Below are 18,799 nucleotides of genomic sequence, written 5' to 3'. Positions count from 1 at the left end.
TTGCTGTTGAAAAAGTAACTTGGCCACAGTGTAAACTAGTTATAGCCCTCCTTTCTCTGTAAATCTTTGATAGCAATTCAGATATTTTTGCTAATATTTGTGTCAGTTACTCTAACTCTTCACTAGCTCATGGTAAACACCATGGGGACAGTTTCCTGCACTGCAGTAGGGGGGAAGTAGGCAGAATGGAAACTATTTTGCTCCAGGAAGCATAAGCCTAACAGAGAGCAGGTGGGTCTGTTTGGCAGAGTGTGTGGTTCTTAATAAGAAAGTAAATTGATGTGTCCCAGTTAAAAAGTTTATTTTAAGGCTGTACTTTATTTTATTTTTAAGACGAAATAGTCTTCACAAAACCTAAACATCTGAACTGTGTTGTTACCAGCCAACATCCTTATCTGCAATTATAGTTGGGAGGCAAGGAAAAGAGGGAGAATGAATGTTGAGTCACAGATGCATCCATATCACTTAGGCATCCAAATAACATAGTTGTTCTAGATTCCCCTTATAGGCAGAGTACAGAGCTATACAGATTTCTCAATTGAGATCTGAGTTCTTCTCTGCAGGTGTCCGCATTAGCTATGGTGGAAAGCTGAGTGATTACTCTTGTAACTCAGTACCTCCAAAGTTTATTTCTTCTCTCACATTGCCATGGCCTGTGTTGACATTAAGCTGAGCAACACCAGAGGTGCAAAGTTAGCACTGTATTGTGTGTGTACTGGTCACTTGAATAGGATAAAGAAAATGATTGGAGAGGCATTGGCATGAAGAGAGCTCATCAGCTAAAAACAGTGCAGGAATGTTTGAGCCTGCAACTGGACAACAAATTTTCATCTCATGATTGCCACAGTCTCCTGAGGTGTTACAGCTTGATGGGACAGTTAAAAATAGGGTCCTATCTTCAAATTCTTTGACACCTGTGGATTCAGTGACCAATGAACAAACAGATCTTGGGTAAAGAGGTGAATTAACCCTAAGAGCAAACCATACAATGCCATTTGGATATAGAGTAAATCTAACGGAGGGGGCTTGGGGAAAACTGACAAATATCTGGAGATAAGATTATTCCTTTTCAACTCATGCTTTTTTTGCCAACATTTCTGCACAGTGACCGTAGGTACAACTGGGGGCTTGTGGAAATTATTTAATTTATTTTTTTAATGGAATTTATAAAGTAGTGTGCTGCTCTTTGTAAAAAAACCCAAAACAACCAAACAAAGCCACAACAACAACAAGGAACCCCAAACAAACACAAAAACAACCAAACAATAACAACAAACCACAAGAGGAGGAGGCTCCCTTCCTGCACATTTTTTTGCAGTAGTCTGCAACAAGCATAAAGACCAGAATGTGCCTGTGGAGTATTTTGCCTCTTATGTATTCTGAGGACATAAATTAGGGTTTTGGCAGAGTTTTCTTTGTGTGCTGGTACCTCTTGTTCATTGTAGTTGATGATTAGCTTAGGCAGTTATTGTAAGCAGTGTTTAATTAGTGCAGCAGAGGAATAGAGATTTGTTCAAAATATTCTGCAGGGGCTTCTCAGGAAGACATTTGCAGGGCTCTGACTGCATTTGTTTCCAGTAGGACTGAAAGAGTTCATTGACACTGAAACTACTGAGTTTATTATGGATATTCCACTTAATACTGAAAACCAGTATAAAATATAAAATCAACTATTCCGTCTCATTGCTTAACAGAATACTGTAGATCCATTTATTGGAAGAGCCAAAACTGCTTCATTATTAAGCCAGTGCAGGAATAAGGATATGGAACCCTGCATCCTTCTTTGTTAGAGCCGTACAAAATGACTGGCAGGAATGCTAGTTATAGGTTTAATTTCTAAATAAATGAGATGTGGATTCCAGGGTCATGCATACTTTGAATGAATCATGGAAGCGAATTAATGCCTCTTTGTGCTATGTTGCATGAGTCACAAAAGAAAATTAATAATCTAATTGTTGTATCAGTTAGGACTCTGGCTAGCTTGGCAGCTTGTGGAGATTGAAGGTTTATTGTGTTAAATTCCCCTAAAAGGCCACTTTACCTTTTTACTTAGATTGTAAAGATAGAGAGTAAATCAAATTGTGTACTTGCTGTACACAAACCCACAGTTGGAGGTGATTAAGTTAACACTACATATTTTCTGGAGTTTCTGGGTATTAATGTTGGTTCCCAGCAAAATGGTGAAGCAGAGCCCTGTGCTGTATTTGCCATTTCTGCTCGGGTACTTGTGTTGTTGTCCATATAGGCAATGAATAATCTGCTTGGTCCTGACTTTGCTCTTTGGGCAACGCAAACGCCTTACTAAGGAATGTTTTGTTTAAAAAAGGACAAGTATTGACCTTCACTGAAGTCCAGCAAAATGTTCTGAGCAGTTCCAAAGGGCAGCTCTCACTTCTGAAGCCTGCAAGAACATGCACAATGTGACTTTCAAAAGCACTTTCCACTGTCATAGCTCTGCAGACAGCAAAGTCAGTGATAGTTTTATTTCAGTGGGCACCGTCAAGCCAAAACTGAGTGTCCTACTTTAATATGCCATAGTAGCAGGAATGAGTTACAAGAACTAAACTTGCTCAAAATATTCCAGTATGTTGGGAAGAGAGAGTGGTTCCATCAGCAAATGATATACAAAACCCCAAAAACACTCTACCAAGAAGCAGAATAACAAAATACTCCTGTTTACCTTAATATATCTGTTGTAGCATGTCTGCTACCTTGCTGTGAAGTGCAGCTGAAATAAAAAATAAAAGCAAAAAGCAAAGCAGTGGTAATTACAGGTTTTCAGTGTAAGTGCCACCAGCATGAAAGATTTCTGGGAGCTGAAATTGGGCTCAAAGGGAGCTTGGGGAACACTTGATACCCAAGCTTGGCCACCACCTCAGAATCCGCTATTATTAATGCGAGCACATTAATGCGAGATTGCATTTAAAAATGGTAGTTATGCTGAAACGAGACACCAGGAGAAAGTAATTAGCTAACAAAGAGCAGCATAGATTGGACATTCCATACATGGTGGAATTTGCACATCCTTCCTGGAAGGAGCTGTTTGCAGTCCTTTGGTAGTATTTTCTGTGGTATTAGTCCTGTCTCTGAATTCACCAGGGCTCTGTTCATGTACACTAACCCAAATTGTGCTCCAGGGCGTTCCTGCAGTTGTAGCATAAAGGATGACCTCTTGTATCCAGCACCTTTTTGCATGGGTGGAGTGGAGAGCAGCTCTCCGTGAACCTTCAGCTTGTGCTTCTCCATGCTGCTTCCTCTCAACGCTCTTCTCTCTTTGGCGCTGCCTAACTCTGACTCTGGCTGTCCATGGGGTTTTCCTTTGTGCTTGATCTAACCATGTGGTAGAACAATACAAATTGAACATGGTTCTGTCAAGCACCATGGAAGGCTGCATACTCCCTGCCGCATGGCATGCTGGGATACTTCTGCTGTTTTCAGAAGCATCAAAAGGTGAGAGATTCCCCTTTTCTCGCAGGAAAAAATGAAAAGGTGAAGTGTTGCTTAAACCAGACTCCTGGGCACTGCAGGGGGGAGCCCTAGTGATGTTTGTGACAGACTTTCCAGAGGGCTTGCATGCAGAATAAACCGTTTCTAAGTAATTAATCTGTTTAATTGCTCCTATAATGAAAAGGTTAGGCATCCTGTTCATTAATTTGATTCAAGGGTGATTCCAGCCATACCTGCAGAGATGAAAAGTCATTGTTGTCCTCTTTATAAATAATGAAAGCTGCATCTCTCTAGTTGAGGTATCCAGTGAGCCCTTCTACTTGAGGTATGCTTTGGATGCCATTTCTATAACAAGATGCCTGCTACTTAGCATAACTTTGGAGCTGTTCTGATGAGCAATTTTAATGTGCTGGTGTTCCATGGTGGAGTATACTGCAAAAGAACTTCAGAAGTGTCTGCAAAGTGTTGTCTTTTGTCTCTTGAAATTACTTGGGTGACATGGCCTATATGGAAGCAGTATTATCCAGTAGTTACCTGGTGACAGAGCTGAGTCAGCATGCCCAAGTGGGCCATTTTAGCTTTGACAGCTTAGATGAGATCTTTGACTGACTTCTGCCTAACTTCCCCCCAGCATGAAGTAGAGATAATTACACCTATTCGTAAAGGACTTGGAGAGCCTCATACAGAAGGTTCTTATATAGAAATACTGCCTCGTTTTGCAAATTTATTGCTTATCTCCTTTGGAGCCATCAAAAGAATAATGTCTGGGATTCTTAGGTTTTGCTCATAATTACTGATATGAATTAATACCAGTGATGTAAAATTATTACAAACAATGTACTTTGTATTTTTTTTCCAGAAAACCTAAGAGAACTGTGATCTAGTGGTTACAGGAAGAAGGGAGGGTCAGGATTCCTGGCATTTTGTTCAATGTTTAGGCCAACTGATGTCTGTGACCATGTTTTTGGTGCCAAGTTTGAGGTAGCTGGATCCATCTTTTCTAGAATAAATATATCAGGTTATTGAGACAGCTTGATTTTTTTTCTGGAACAGATCATCCAGGACTCCTGTAAGTCCTTTAGTCAAAGCCGAGTTTTAAAAGCTGAAATCAGGTTTATCAAGCAATGCTTAAAAAGAACAACAAGATGAGCAGTTATTTGTCTGTGTTGCTTAATTTCTTCATGTAGGTATTAGAAATGCACCTAAAATTTTTGAGCACTTGGAAATGTGATGTTTCTTCATCTTAGTGCTGTTTTCTAAGAAGGCATGTGTGTTTGTTTTATGAGACTGATGAATTGCAATAGTCTGATTGTGGTGTCACCTAGGTTGTCAAATAAAAAAGTTACCAGAATAAGTAGCAATTCAAATCAACACAGCTGCTCTCAGTTAAACACAGGCCTGCTGTTACCTCAGCTACTTGCTTCAGAGCAAACTTAATTCCTTTCAATTTTCAAAATTACTAGAAACTCCCAGGTTATGTTTTACATTCTGCCAAGCTTCACAGAGTTCTCAGCTACAATGCACATGGGCTTTTGGATATAGTAAAATGACCAAATGGCTGATCTGGAACAGTAAAATGAAGTCACAAGTGTTTCTTCTGTGCCTCACCTGCATCACTTTTCCATGGCTTTCCACAGGTGATTTTACAGTGTGGAAGAAGTGCTACCTGTGTGTGATGGTTAATTGTACTTCCTGAATCCTGTCATGTTCATTCTAAGCCCTGCAGTAGCACACTAATAGAGCCCTGTGTGTAAGATTGGATATATGCACTTAAAGAGTCCTGAAGCAGATGGCTGAATTTCACATTAGTCCCCCAGATGGGAATATCTTAATAGAGGAGCCACCTGTCCAAGTGATCTCAAGGCTCAGGTCAAACAGTACATTTTATCTAGTCTTTGACAAGTGATTCCTGCTGTCTCACAGTCTAACAGATGACTGCTTGGTGAGCATCTACATGCTCTTGATTAGTTTTGACTCCATGCTTACCTCGGTAACTCTTATTTAAACTCATTTAGAAGAAAAGAAGAAGAAGGACAAAAGGGGGAAAAAGAAAAGGAAGAAAGGAAATGTTATATACACCTTTTTCTCCTTCAGCATGCATTCCACATACTTTCCCATCCTTCAAGATCAATCTTGTATCCATCAGTAGACTAAAAATTATACTTAATAAATTTTCACCCTGTATAACTTTGTGTCATTTGTGATTATTCTTTCTAAGCAAGCTTCTACAAGGAAAACTAGAAGTGCTTTTTAAAAGGTTCATTTCTCTTTAAAAAAGACACTCTCTGGGTGGTGGTTTCAAGGTGTGCTGTAATTGTAGAAGTTTTAATAAATTCTGGTCCCAAAAACTATTAATCTTTGGCATTATTTCCAAAGAATCATAAACAACCAAATCTACTGCTTCACAGATCTTAGAAAGAATATCTCTATGTTCTTCTAATCAAACCATAATATGCTCATCACTTCATGTTTCAGCTTGACTGCCAAGCCTGGAATTTTTATGACTGAAAATTGAAGGTTGTTTTTTTTAATGATATGAGTTTAAATGATGATGGTGCAGGGAAAAGCATAGACTGTATTTTTATAACACTTTAAAATGCCCAGCAGTCCTCATATTTTAACTGCAGTGCTGCCAAGCTAAAAAACAGTAGCAAAGTCTCACTTTAGATGTACAATTTGCAATAGGCAGGATAACCTGCAAAGTATTTGGCACCACACAAGTGTAATGTACAAAGTTATATGTGATGTTTCTCATAACTGTTTGGAATTACAAAACTAAACTGAAGTGTTCCTGTGGAATCAAAATGCCAGATTGCCTGCAGAATTACTTGCTTTCACTGCATCACCCTGTGGAGTAATGTGTAACATAGATTAAAATAACAGTGGATTTACATGTCTTCTTTTTTCCCATACAAAATGGTATGAGGTCATAACATGAGCAGTGGGATATTTATCAGTCTGGGAAGGGGAAGCAAGTGATGAATGCCATCAAGTGTCTAGAAACAAATTTCAGTGTAGGTTAAAGTTTTTATTGATGTTTTCAGGTTCTTGAAAACTGAACTTGCTCAGCTCCTTCCCGAGAAAGCCTTGCAATTGACTCTCAAAACTCTGAAAGAGTAAAAAAATACTTTATGATAGTTACAATCACTGGGCATTGCACAAGGTTCCTGGGACAAATCTGGTGCTTCCATTATGAAATACGAAGTGAGTGGGCAGGAATTGCATGGTGGGGTCTTGGCAACACTTTTCTAACATTCACATTTAATAATACTTCTGGTTCCTTGAAGCACAGAGATCAAGTTTCCAACCTATTGTTATTAAAAGAGGGAAACCAAACCTGCAAAAGAGTGATTAGTTCACTGAGCCTAATTGGAAAGGCATTTCATTAGAATGAGTCAAAAACCTAGTCAGAGAGGTGTGGCAGTCATGGTATAATGGTACATGAGGGAGTGCTTCTCACTAAGTATGGTCTACTCGTTCCTTAATTAAAATGAAAATTATTTAAACTGCTATTACTTTCCTTTGCTGTTTGTTTAAGATAGTTAATAAAGGTATCTAATTGCTGAAAAATTGACAAGATTCTCTTTTAAAAAAGATTGCCCTTAAAAGTAACTGTCATAACTGAGGTCTGAAAATTTGGGGCTTTTTAATGATGCCTTTAGAAATCTTCTGTCATTTGAATGCACCAAGATAACTCCTGCTTTCATGAGATCTCTTTTCCTTTTTGCTGGACTAGTCCCAGATAGGAAAATGTGAATTTGCTGGAGCTCTTTTGAAGCAGTCTCCAAGTGCTAATTATATGTACTTCAAAAAATATCTTACCAGGTACGCTTGTTAGACAAGTAATTAATATATCAAGGGAAGAGTGAAAAAACAGAGACTAGTCTTGGGAGTAACTTGAAAAATTGCTGAACAAAAGTCTTTGGCAAGTATTAAAATTGTGTGCAGGATCTGCGAGCTGACAAGAGGCAGTGTTGAGAATATATTCCAAAAAATCTCATATTGCTGCAGCTATCAGGAACTGTTTGCTGAAATCTATTTTCCTTTTATTGCAGGGTCAGAGGATTACAGAAGTAAATTCACTGGGAAGTGTTTCATGGACCTGGTATGTCCCGAGAAGTGTCGCTGCGAAGGAACAATTGTAGACTGCTCTAACCAAAAACTCACCCGATTACCCGGTCACCTTCCTGAATATACTACTGATCTGTAAGTGCTGGCTCCCCAGCATGTGCTCGGCAGGGAATGTTGGTTTTCCTAGGTTTTAAAGGCTGTAAAAGGGACTCAGAGTAATTGAAGGCCCCTTCTGCTTTAATCCCTGTGTGAAAAAGGGGAAGTTGATTTGATTTCAAAGGAGCACCACAACTCTTTTATTTCCTTAGCATTCATGCCAACTGTGGGGATAAGAAAGGAGCCGTGGCGCTATGCATCAGCTGCCTGCCTGGGCCTTCTTGATGTGATGACTTGTTATGTGGCCCAAGCTATATGGTTCCTTCCCATCCTACCTTTGAGTCTTTTGTCTTTGCATCTGGTCTTTCTTATTCAAGAAATGGACTGACCCTTTTGAGTTAAATCTGTGATCTGGAGCTTGTTCTGTCTCAGCAGTGGCTGGTACTTGGGTGAAATGACTTTCACTAAACTAATGTATTGTTAAGCTATAAGTGATTTTATGAACTTTATTTGCTTTCAGACAGTCATGAATTACAAACATAGATAGTGCTAAAGAGAGTATGATGAGAAAAACATTTATTATTTAGTAGCTGAAGAGTCTGGTTGTTTTGTTATATTATTAATCCCTTCAAGCAAAGTTCTCTTCTTGTGTTAGTATTCTATTTATTGTACTTAAAGTATTACATTTAAACCCCTCCAAAAAAACCTATTCATCTGAAGTTGAGACAGTAAAACATGAGAGACATCCAGAAACAGCAAAGAAGCTACACAGGAAAATGGAGGTGTATGTAATCAGAGGAAGAATTTTGTGTTGCAAGCCTGCCAAGACAGTGATCTTTGCATTAGTCTTGAAGACCACTAGACTTTGATGGGAAAGGACCTCAAGTCAGACCCCTTCACAGCTCTAATTTTATGTCATGTCACACATGTGGCTCAGTTGGTAGTGCATAAGACCCTTAATGGGAAGGTCATGAGTTCAAGCCTGCAGTGGGCAGTAGTGTCCTCCCTACTCTAGTCATGAGATCTGTGGTGACAAGTTGGACTCGATGATCTTTGAGGTCTCTTCCAACCTTAGTAATACTGAATACTTCCAGTCTTCTGCAGCAGAATACTTGAGGGAGGTTTAGTCATGCAAACAAGGCTGTGTAATGGTTAAGGTTAATAATCCCTTATCCTGTGCTTTGGCAGAAGGCAGCATTCTGACGCTGTCCTTTGCCATCACACTCTTAGTGGTATCCTAAGCCTTTACAATCTTCTGTGTTCCCTTCCCTTCAAAGCCAAATGCTTTTCTAGGAGTCTGAGATGGCAGATAGTGTCTTGCTTAACAAAGGTCATACTTCTCTGTGTGGCAGCCCTGTATGTCACAGAGATATATCTATAGATATCTGTGAAGTACTAAATGTCTCTTTGTTTCTTCCTATCAGGCGTTTGAATGACAATGAAATTTCTGTGTTGGAAGCTATTGGACTCTTCAAGAAATTGCCCAACCTCAGAAAAATGTAAGTGTGAGTCACTTGTTTGTTATAGTACATGCTGCCTTGGATCATAAGGAAAGAGGAGGGGATGATATTTTCATGATTTAATACTGCAGGACCGGAAATCACTTCTTTAATATGAATTTAAGAACACTGAATGAGTTGCTTGTTAGATGGACAGGCCAGTTAAATCACAGTGACAGATGAAGATACCTGGACTGACATTTCAGTATACTTTAGGCTCTTTGTATTAAAGTCTTTGACTCATGGAGACTGAAGGAAATTCTGTCCCCGAATTTATTGAGGTACATGCTTGTTGTTAGAGGTGCTACAAAGTTTAGTGTTTTGGTTTTGTCTTTTGATTGTATTTTGTGACTCCCAACTAGTGTGATGATTTCAAATACTCATATGGAAAAACGTAGGACAAGGTATAGATGAAGGTAACTTCTTTCACTCATTGATTCTTCTATCTGAAACAATAATTAGCTACTTTAGAGATCAGTCATTCCAATATATCTATATAATTCTGTTAACAGAATTGTTCCTGAGTCCTGGCACAGTACAATGTATATATTTAACACAAACTGTGTTTTGAGAAGATGAGAATATGTTAGATACCTCTGGATAGTCTTCTAAATGGATCTTTCTGAAGTTATTTAAAGTTTTAACCCTATGACCTAATGCCTTATCTAACTGTTTAATTTTAGTAAGATGTCATTGCTAGTGCCAAGGTAATTCAGGGAAACCAGCCAGCCAACCAACCTGGCTTTTTGTTCTGCATTCCTTTCACATAATTTCTGCCATCTGTGGCTTCCTAGCCATTTAAATCCATGAAGGATCTCAGGGCCTTTGGAAGAAACTGTAGTGGGAATCTTACATCAGTTTTATTTCTGCAAGCGTTTCGGGTGCAGCATGGAAGGTTTGGCAGTGGGGGCTGTGTTTGTGCAAGTATAGGCCACCAGACTTGGGGAATTAATCACATACGTTAGCCTTGTATTTTATAGATGATGCGTAAGTTGTAGCTGCAATGTACTTAGAAGTTGTTGACAGTGTTAAAATGGTCTGTTGTCTGTAAGTAGATAGTTAACTGGAATGAAAAATGCAGGGTATATAAATGTACACACAGATTGGAAAGCATCTGTCCTTGTCAAACTTTCAGGATTTATGGGTTGAAAATTGGAGAGGTGTGATAGCTGGAATAATTTCTTTCTTTTTGTTTAAAACTTACCATAGACAAGTTTTGGTGCTGTCCTTGTTCCCATCAGCCACTTCAAGTGGGAGAGATGCCTCTGCAGGGCTGTATTGTTATGCCTAAATGCAGCATAAAGCAGCTTTGTGGGAGATTTTATAAGACTTTCTGCTCTGTTCTTGGTAGGCAATGAGAACTGAGATGTACAGGTGCAGTTCAAATGGATGGGGAAAAAAAGTTGTGCCCTACATCTCATAGAAAGTACCTTGAATATGGATTTTTAGTGCCAGCCTCTGAGCAGAGACTCTTTAGGTAGTCTTTGTAGTTGAGCTGATTTCTTCTGTCTGATGTTTCGAAGAAGTATCTCAATTTGAATAAAGGGATTTTGTGAAAATGATGGGCTTGCCTATATGGAGAGCAACATTTCACCTATAACCTTACTCAGTGGCTTGATCTGTGCAGAGCCAAACTCGACTTCTTTTTTTATAGAGTGGCTTAGGTTGGAAGAGGCCTTAAAGATTATCCAGTTCCAATTCCCATGCCATGGCAGGGACACCTTCCACTAGACTAGGTTGCTCAAGGCCTCATCCAGGTTGGCCTTGAGCATCTCCAGGGAGGGTGCATCCACAACCTCCCTGGGCAACCTGTTCCAGTGTCTCACCACCCCCACTGGAAAGAATCTTCCCTATTTCCAGTCTAAATCTGCCCTCCTCAAGCTTCAATCCATTCCCTCTCATCCTATCACTACAAGCCCCTGTAAAAAGTTCTTTCTTAACTTTCTTGTAGGCCTCTTCAGGTACTAGAAAGCTGCTATAAAGTCTCCCCAGAGCCTTCTTTTCTCCAGGCTGAACAGCCCCAATTCTCTCAGCCTGTCCCCAGAGCAGAGCTTCTCCAGCCCTCTGATCATCTTTGCAGCCCTCGTCTGGACTCACTCCAGCAGTTCTATGTCTTTCTTATGCTGGGAGCACCAGAACTGGATGCAGTACTCCAGGTGGGGTCTGCTGAGAGCAGAATAGAGAGGCAGAATCACCTCTCTATTCCTAGTGCTCACGCTGCTTTTGATGCAGCCCAGGACACGGTTGGCATTCTGTGCTGCCATTGACCATTGCTGGCTCATGTGGAGTTTTCCATCACCTGATGCCCCCAAGTCCTTCTCCTCCAGACCACTCTTGAGCTGCTCCTCACCCAGCCTATATTTGTTTTTGGGATTGCCCCCACCCAAGGACCTTGCATTTGGCCTTGTTGAACTTCATGAAGTTGGCTTGGGCCCACCTCTCCAGCCTGTCCAATTCCCTGTGGGTGGATCCCTTCCCTCCAGTGTGTCAGCCAGACCACAGAGATTGGTGTCATCTGCAAACATGCTGAGGGTGCCTCAATCCCACTGTGCATGTCACTAACAAAGATGTTAAACAGCAGCAGCATCTCCCAGTACTGACCCCTGAGTCTCCATTTGGACATTGAGCCATTGACCACAATTCTCTGAGTGTGGCCATTTAGCCAATTCCTTATCTACCCAGTGGCCCACCCCTCAAATCCATACTTTTCTGATTTGGTGACCAGGGTGTCATGCAGGACAGTATCAAATGCTTTACACAAGTCCAGGTAGATGACATCAGTTGCTCTTACCTTATCCCCCATAGCAAACTGCTGGCCAAACTGTCAGCCCATGGCTTGGACGGGAGCACACTGCGATGGGTTAGGAACTGGCTGGAGGGCCGAGCCCAGAGAGTGGTGGTGAATGGTGCCACATCCAGCTGGCAGCCAGTCACTAGTGGTGTGCCCCAAGGATCAGTGCTGGGCCCTGTGCTCTTTAACATCTTTATTGATGATCTGGATGAGGGCATTGAGTCCATCATCAGTAAATTTGCTGACGACACCAAGCTGGGGGCAAGAGTTGATCTGCTGGAGGGTAGAGAGGCTCTGCAGAGAGACCTCGACAGGCTGGACAGATGGGCAGAATCCAACGGCATGAGATTTAACACATCCAAATGCCGGGTTCTGCACATTGGCCACAACAACCCCATGCAGTGCTACAGGCTGGGGTCAGAGTGGCTAGAGAGCAGCCAGGCAGAGAGGGACCTGGGGGTGCTGGTTGATGGTAGGCTTAACATGAGCCTGCAGTGTGCCCAGGCAGCCAAGAGGGCCAATGGCATCCTGGCCTGCATCAAGAACACTGTGGCCAGCAGGAGCAGGGAGGTCATTCTGCCCCTGTACACTGCACTGGTTAGGCCACACCTCGAGTACTGTGTCCAGTTCTGGGCCCCTCAGTTTAGGAAGGATGTTGACTTGCTGGAACGAGTCCAGAGAAGAGCAACAAAGTTGGTGAGGGGTTTGGAACACAAGCCCTATGAGGAGAGGCTGAGGGAGCTGGGGCTGCTTAGCCTGGAGAAGAGGAGACTTAGGGGTGACCTTATCACTCTCTACAACTACCTGAAGGGAGGTTGTAGACAGGCTGATGATGGTCTCTTCTCCCAGGCACCCAGTACCAGAACAAGAGGACACAGTCTCAAGCTGCGCCAGGGGAGGTTCAGGTTGGATGTTAGGAAGAAGTTCTATACAGAAAGAGTGATTGCGCTATGGAATGGGTTGCCCGGGGAGGTGGTGGAGTCGCCGTCATTGAAGGTGTTCAGAAGGAGACTTGACGGGGTGCTTGGTGCCATGGGTTAGCTGTTTGGGTGGGTTGGATTGGTTGATGGGTTGGACATGATGATCTTGAAGGTCTCTTCCAACCTGGTTTGGTTTATTCTAATAAAGTTTATTCTAATAAAGTTACTGATGCTGTAGCTGTGTGTGTGGCAGGAATGTGATGCGTGTTCTCTTCATTAAGTCTTCCTGCTAACAGCTGTTATTAAATTAAGGAGGAAAAGTATCGATCAAACTTCCATTTTTTAGTGTGTGTAAGGGACAAGGAATTTTACTGTTATTTGATTGGCAATATTTACTCTGTCTCATATTCCATGTCTGTTCAAGTGTTAAAGGAAAACAGCAGGCAGAGGAATCTGTCTGGAATTTGCATTACTTCCTAGGCTTAAGAAAACGGCTCAGAGCTTTGCAGTGCTACACCATTATAGAATCATAGAATGCTTTGGACTTGAAGGGACCTTTAAAGCTCATCTAGTCCACCCCTGCAGTGAGCAGGGACATCTTCAACTAGATCAGGTTGCTCAGAGCGCCATCGCATCACTAATGTAATTAGCCTAAGTTACTTTATTTCTTTTTTCTTCATTTAATCTCACTTTCTTCTAAAATGAATCTGAATATCTGGAATCTGGGTATCTGAGTGGGCATTTGAATGATTGCCTTCTGATTATCCTTCAGTTTAAGCCTAGTGACAGATCCACATCAAGGAAATTCACAGAGAAACTACTTCAAGAGTACTGGGATTCCACTGGGGCTCGTCAAGTTCCAGCATCATTCCAGAGAGGAATTAGCTCTTCCTTCCTTTTGATGGTATTTCATCTTGGTACCTCCTCATCTTACATTATGCTTAAGTATTGTTGTGGTTTACTTTCTGAGGTGGTCTGTAAATTAGACCTTAAGGAGGATTCAGATTTTACTTGCATCCTAGACAGATCCTCACATTTGTTCTTTTGTTATTCAGAAACAAACTTTATTGTCTGAAACTGGTAGAGAATGTTGTGGTGCATGGCATCGTGTGCCTCCCTTTTTATTCAGGGAGGCATCAACCTGCTCTGCTGAGTGAACGTAGGAGTGTCACTATAGCTTCACTATCTGTAGTATCTGTAGTATTTATGTCTTCCACTGCCATCGTGCTTCTAAGAAAAGTCACTCTATAAAAGCCAGCCAGACTGTGGTAAAAGCTGTAAAACCTTGTCAGCATCCTCCAGGAGAATGCAGCAGCATCAGGGTTTTTCTCCTAACAAATATATGAAGAATTCCAAGCATCTCACCAATAGACAGAAATATTCTAGGGAAATCCCCACTCAGACCAGGCTGTTTGTATGCTAAAACGACAAAGTTCAAGGTGAGACCAAGCAGAGCCTTTGCAGCTGAACTGCACTCAGGTGGTTGTCCTGTTGGGAAAGGTGTTGGTAAGGCATATCAATGAATAGCATGCTGGCATGTTAAAACTGCTCCATCAGGATGAATGGTTCTGTTAAATCTGAACAGAATGCAGCTTGTTCTGTCTTGAAGTTACAAGATCAACAGAAATAATATTATTATAAACTTTAGCCATAAAGTAAAATTTGACTGAAAAGTGATCTGTGTGAACAATGTCACCTTGATAGCTTCTCAGATCTCTTCATTTCCTCTTCACAGCCCCACATAAAGTAGACCCAGGCCTTCTGAAAATGTTTTTTGACCTCTTGCCCAAAATAGAAGTCTGGAAATAGGATTAAATGTTATCACCAGGGTAGATTAGGGTGTCCTTACGGAAGCAATAGCCTTTCTTGAACAACCAGATGGACTATAGGTTCCCATTTGGGCATAGGGTATCTTGGGAAACACTCAAGACTAGTTTTCCTTTCCACTGTCTTCCAGTATTTCGATCATTCCTTACAGAAGCTTAGTGTAGCAAGAGGATGGAGCTTTTCCAGAATGGGAGTTTGCTGTAAAGTACGTTGGAAAGTTTTTTTTTTCCTGATAAAGAAATTCCTTTTCAAGTGCTATGATCACATATAAAAGATTTTTTTAGTGCTGGGAAGGGTAGGATTCTCTGAGTTGCAAAGCAGGTAAAAGTTTCACTGCTTTCATTTTTCAAAGTTTATCTCAGCTGATTATTTTTGCTGGCAATTCTAGGCTGAAAAGTATGTAATTTCTCATGTTTATTATTCTAGTAGGTCAGACTTTAAGGAGGTTACATTTATTTTTTTAAGTTAATGAGTGCTGTCACATACTTCTTTTATTTCTGTCTGACATGGGAAGCTTTAATTCAGGAAGACAAATAACAAAATCCAGGTTGGCAGAACATCTGCTTTGATAGTACTCCACGCAGGATTGCAGGGCAGTGTCATCTTTACCTTTAGTAGTATTGTAAAACCTGGCTCTTCTCTGCCTTGCCCCTTTGATTTGACCACAGCATATAATCTTGGATTTTCAGAATTTGTTTTGCATGTGAAAGGTATATGTAATTGGCTGCTTCTAAACTGCTAGCATATTTGGGTGAAGTTACCTATCTGCAGAAATTCTTTGACAGCAATTAAAATTCAGATGATTTGGATTGGACAAAGGTGCTTATTCCCTTGTAAATTATATCCAGTCTTTTTCTCCAGTGTTAGCTCTCATTTCCCTTAGGTATCTAATCATCTGTTAAAATTGCATCTGTGTTTTAAAACATATTTGACTACATACCTTCAAGATGGTAGAAGCTAAGTAATAAAACTTTGTAACTACAGTTATAGGTCAGTTTGAAATCTGTGAACTGAAACTCAAAGTCTTCATGTATTGTTGTAAGTCATCCTCCCTTCCCACCACAAACATTTGCACATTTACTCTTTTATTTTTGTGCAAATATGTGTCGTGGCATGATCTTTCCCAGGAAAGGGATCATTTGGAGCATTTGTTTGTGCCAGCATTCAGAAGAGATGCTGAGCTATAAACATTTCCACTAGAGAAATAGCTGAGCCCCAAAATTAAATACATATGTCAGAATATCCTTCCTTGACTTGCTTTGACACTGAACATAAACTCTTCATGTGAGCCTTAGCACAAAGTACTAAACTTTTGGAAAGCAAAATCTGCATGTAAGTATTTCTATATGTTTTAGTGTTATTTTTGGCTGAATGCTGGCATACTCCTATTCTTTCTGATCATAGAATGCACAAGAGGTGATGGGCCACATGCTATAGGGCCCACTATCTGACAGTTGTTCAGCAGACATAAGCCAGCGCACTCAAGTTTCCCACATGAAACGTATCTCCAAGGCTCAACTTTTTTCTTATTTTATTAAGTGATGACTTCTGCAAAGAGCAAGACCGACATTATTTTTATCTGAGGCCAAGCTGCCTCGTTGCCATGTCTTCTGTCAACTTTTCTCCCAACAAGATTTCCCATTTTTCTGAGCAGAGTATTGCAGGTGTTAATCTGATACCTTGTCATGTGGTTAGTATCACCTGGAATTGTATTTGGGAACAGTTGCTCGTGGTGCATGTGTACTGGGGTCACTTCTGGAATGGTCTGCTATTCACTATGCGTAACAGCGCTGGAATTTGTGAGACTGCATCTCGAATGCTACATCCATCAGTTCTGGTGTCCCCGTCATAAGAAGGACATGGAACTGTTTGAGAGGAGGCCACAAAGATGATCCAAGAGCTGGAACACCTCTGCTATGAGCATATGCTGAGGGAGCTGGGGTTGTTCAGCCTAGAGAAGAGACCACTCTCGGGGGACCTTAGAGCTGCCTTCCGATACCTGAAGGAATCCTACAGGAAACCTGGTGAGGGACTTTTCACAAGGGTGTCTAGAGACAGGACAAGCTGAGGGAGAGTAGGTTTAGACTGGATCTTAGGAAGTTCTTCAGTACAAGGGTGGTGAGGTTGCCCAGGGAGGGTGTGGATGTCTCCTCCCTGGAGGTCTTTAAAGCCAAGTTGGATGATGCCTTGAGCAGCTGAGTCTATTTGAGAGATGTCCCTGCCCATGGCAGAGAGGTTGGAGTAGATGATCTCTGATGTCCCTTCCAACCTAAGATATTCTAGGATTTAATGATTCTATGAATTTGACATCTTCTTAGGAGCAAGAGTATGTCTTTTACTCTCCCTACTTTGTTGTAGGCAGTAACACAAAAGGTAATGTTTCCTGTCATGGAGATAAACAAATAGGATTATTCAACATAATTGTTAGAGGGCATCATTGGAGATGCCTGAAGGACTGAGATCCAAGGTTTTACTGTGCTTAGGGCCTTTTATAAAAATGTGTTAAATAATTAAATGCCATTTATTTTTATGCATCTCTAATGTTATTTTATCATTTAGAAGTTTTCTGTTCAGTGGGGTTTTCACAAATATGAAATATTCAAAAGATTAATTTTGTATTTCACCAGAACTTCATTTGACTTTTTAGATTGAAGTTTTCTGATGTTGATCTATAAGCAAACATCTCGAGACTGTATAGGCAGAGTAAATATTTAGAAAATGATGCTGTATACTGCAGGAGCAATTGAGAATTAAGTGAGCCTCATTTCATTTTGAGCAGCAGTGTTAAATTCAGGTGCCTGGGAGTTCACAGGTATATATTCTCGAATTTGAATCAGCTACATGCAGTTGCACATTTTTATGTGATGTGCTGAGTTTGTAAACAGTAAAGGTCCAGGTGTACTAGGTAACAGTGGTCCATGTTTCAATCTCTGCTACCTATTTCAATGGTAGAAACATTAGCTGCTTCTAAGCAGATGAGCACCCAGTCCCATGCATGGTCCACAACTTCAGGGACATGAATCAGATGTTAGAAACTCTCACTTATTCTATCCCTGATAACCCTTATAAGCAAGAGTGACGTCAGGTAGAACAGCTGGTAATTCCATAAATTTAAATAACCTTAATATATCTGATAGAATTCTAGTTTTGTTCAGTGAATCACAGAATGTTAGGGGTTGGAAAGGACCTCCAGGGATTGTCAAGTCCAATCACCCTGTCAGAGCAGGGTGACCTAGGCCAGATCACACAGGAATGCATCCAGGCAGGTTTTGAAAGTTTCCAGCAAAGGAGACTCCACAACCTCTCTGGGCAGCCTGTTCCAGGTGCTCTGTCACTCTCACCATAAAGAAGTGTCTCCTTGTATTGAGGTGGAACCTCCTGTGCTCTAGCTTGTACCCACTGTTCCTTGTCCCATCACTGAGCTCTGCCAAATAGAGCCTGGAACCTTCATCTTGACACCTACCCCTCAGGTATTTATAAACATTTATTAAATCCCCTCTCAGTCTTCTCTGCCCCAGACTAAACAGCTCCAGGCCTCTCAGTCTTTCTTCATAGGAGAGATGTTCAAGTCCCACAATCATCCTCAAAGCAGGACTCTCTCCAGCAGATCTCTGTCTCTCTTAAACTGAAAAACCCAAAACTGGAATGAAGGGAAACTATTTTTAAGTACAGTAGATCTACTTTTGAACTTCTATATGTTCTTGTTGAATGAATATCTCTTTAGATAAGAATAAAAGGCATGTGTTCTTTCAATCTTCCTCCTTCTAGTGTGATGACCTGTGTTTGGAATAAAACATTATAATCATTTTTTTTTGCTTTGTCTGATTGTATCCTAGAAATCTAAGCAATAATAAGATCAAGGAGATCCGAGAAGGCACATTTGATGGAGCTTCAGGAGTGCAGGAACTGATTCTGACAGAGAATCAACTGGAATCAGTGCATGGACGAATGTTTAGAGGCCTCACAGGGCTGAAGACACTGTAAGTACAAAGACCTGTCTCTGTCTGCTGCTCTGTAAGTTGAGTGGGAGTGCTCAAGTTCAGCAATGCCTGCTAAAATATCTGCTACTAGACAACAAGCTCCATGGCAGGGTCTTGTTATCACTGTTGGGAAGTCGTCAATATACGTTTCTTATCCTGGATAGGTTT

At 41.0% G+C, this 18,799-nt stretch overlaps 1 protein-coding gene across 2 annotated transcripts in view; it reads left to right on the top strand.

The window, feature by feature from the left end:
* Window positions 1-18,799, top strand: part of SLIT3 (slit guidance ligand 3) — a 517,496-nt gene that overhangs the window by 383,755 nt on the left and 114,942 nt on the right. For both annotated transcript variants that reach the window (XM_068158541.1, XM_068158532.1), the window contains 3 exons: window positions 7,503-7,653; window positions 9,039-9,113; window positions 18,488-18,631. In XM_068158541.1, the coding sequence (XP_068014642.1) occupies window positions 7,503-7,653; window positions 9,039-9,113; window positions 18,488-18,631 (370 nt within the window). The remainder of the gene's footprint in view (window positions 1-7,502; window positions 7,654-9,038; window positions 9,114-18,487; window positions 18,632-18,799) is intronic.

Source organism: Melanerpes formicivorus, unplaced genomic scaffold, assembly GCF_026170545.1.
Source record: "Melanerpes formicivorus ecotype bairdi unplaced genomic scaffold, bMelFor1.0.p_v2 SCAF_2, whole genome shotgun sequence".
Lineage (NCBI taxonomy): Eukaryota > Metazoa > Chordata > Aves > Piciformes > Picidae > Melanerpes > Melanerpes formicivorus.
Note: the sequence above shows the minus strand (reverse complement) of the source record. Positions and strands in the feature narration are given on the sequence as shown.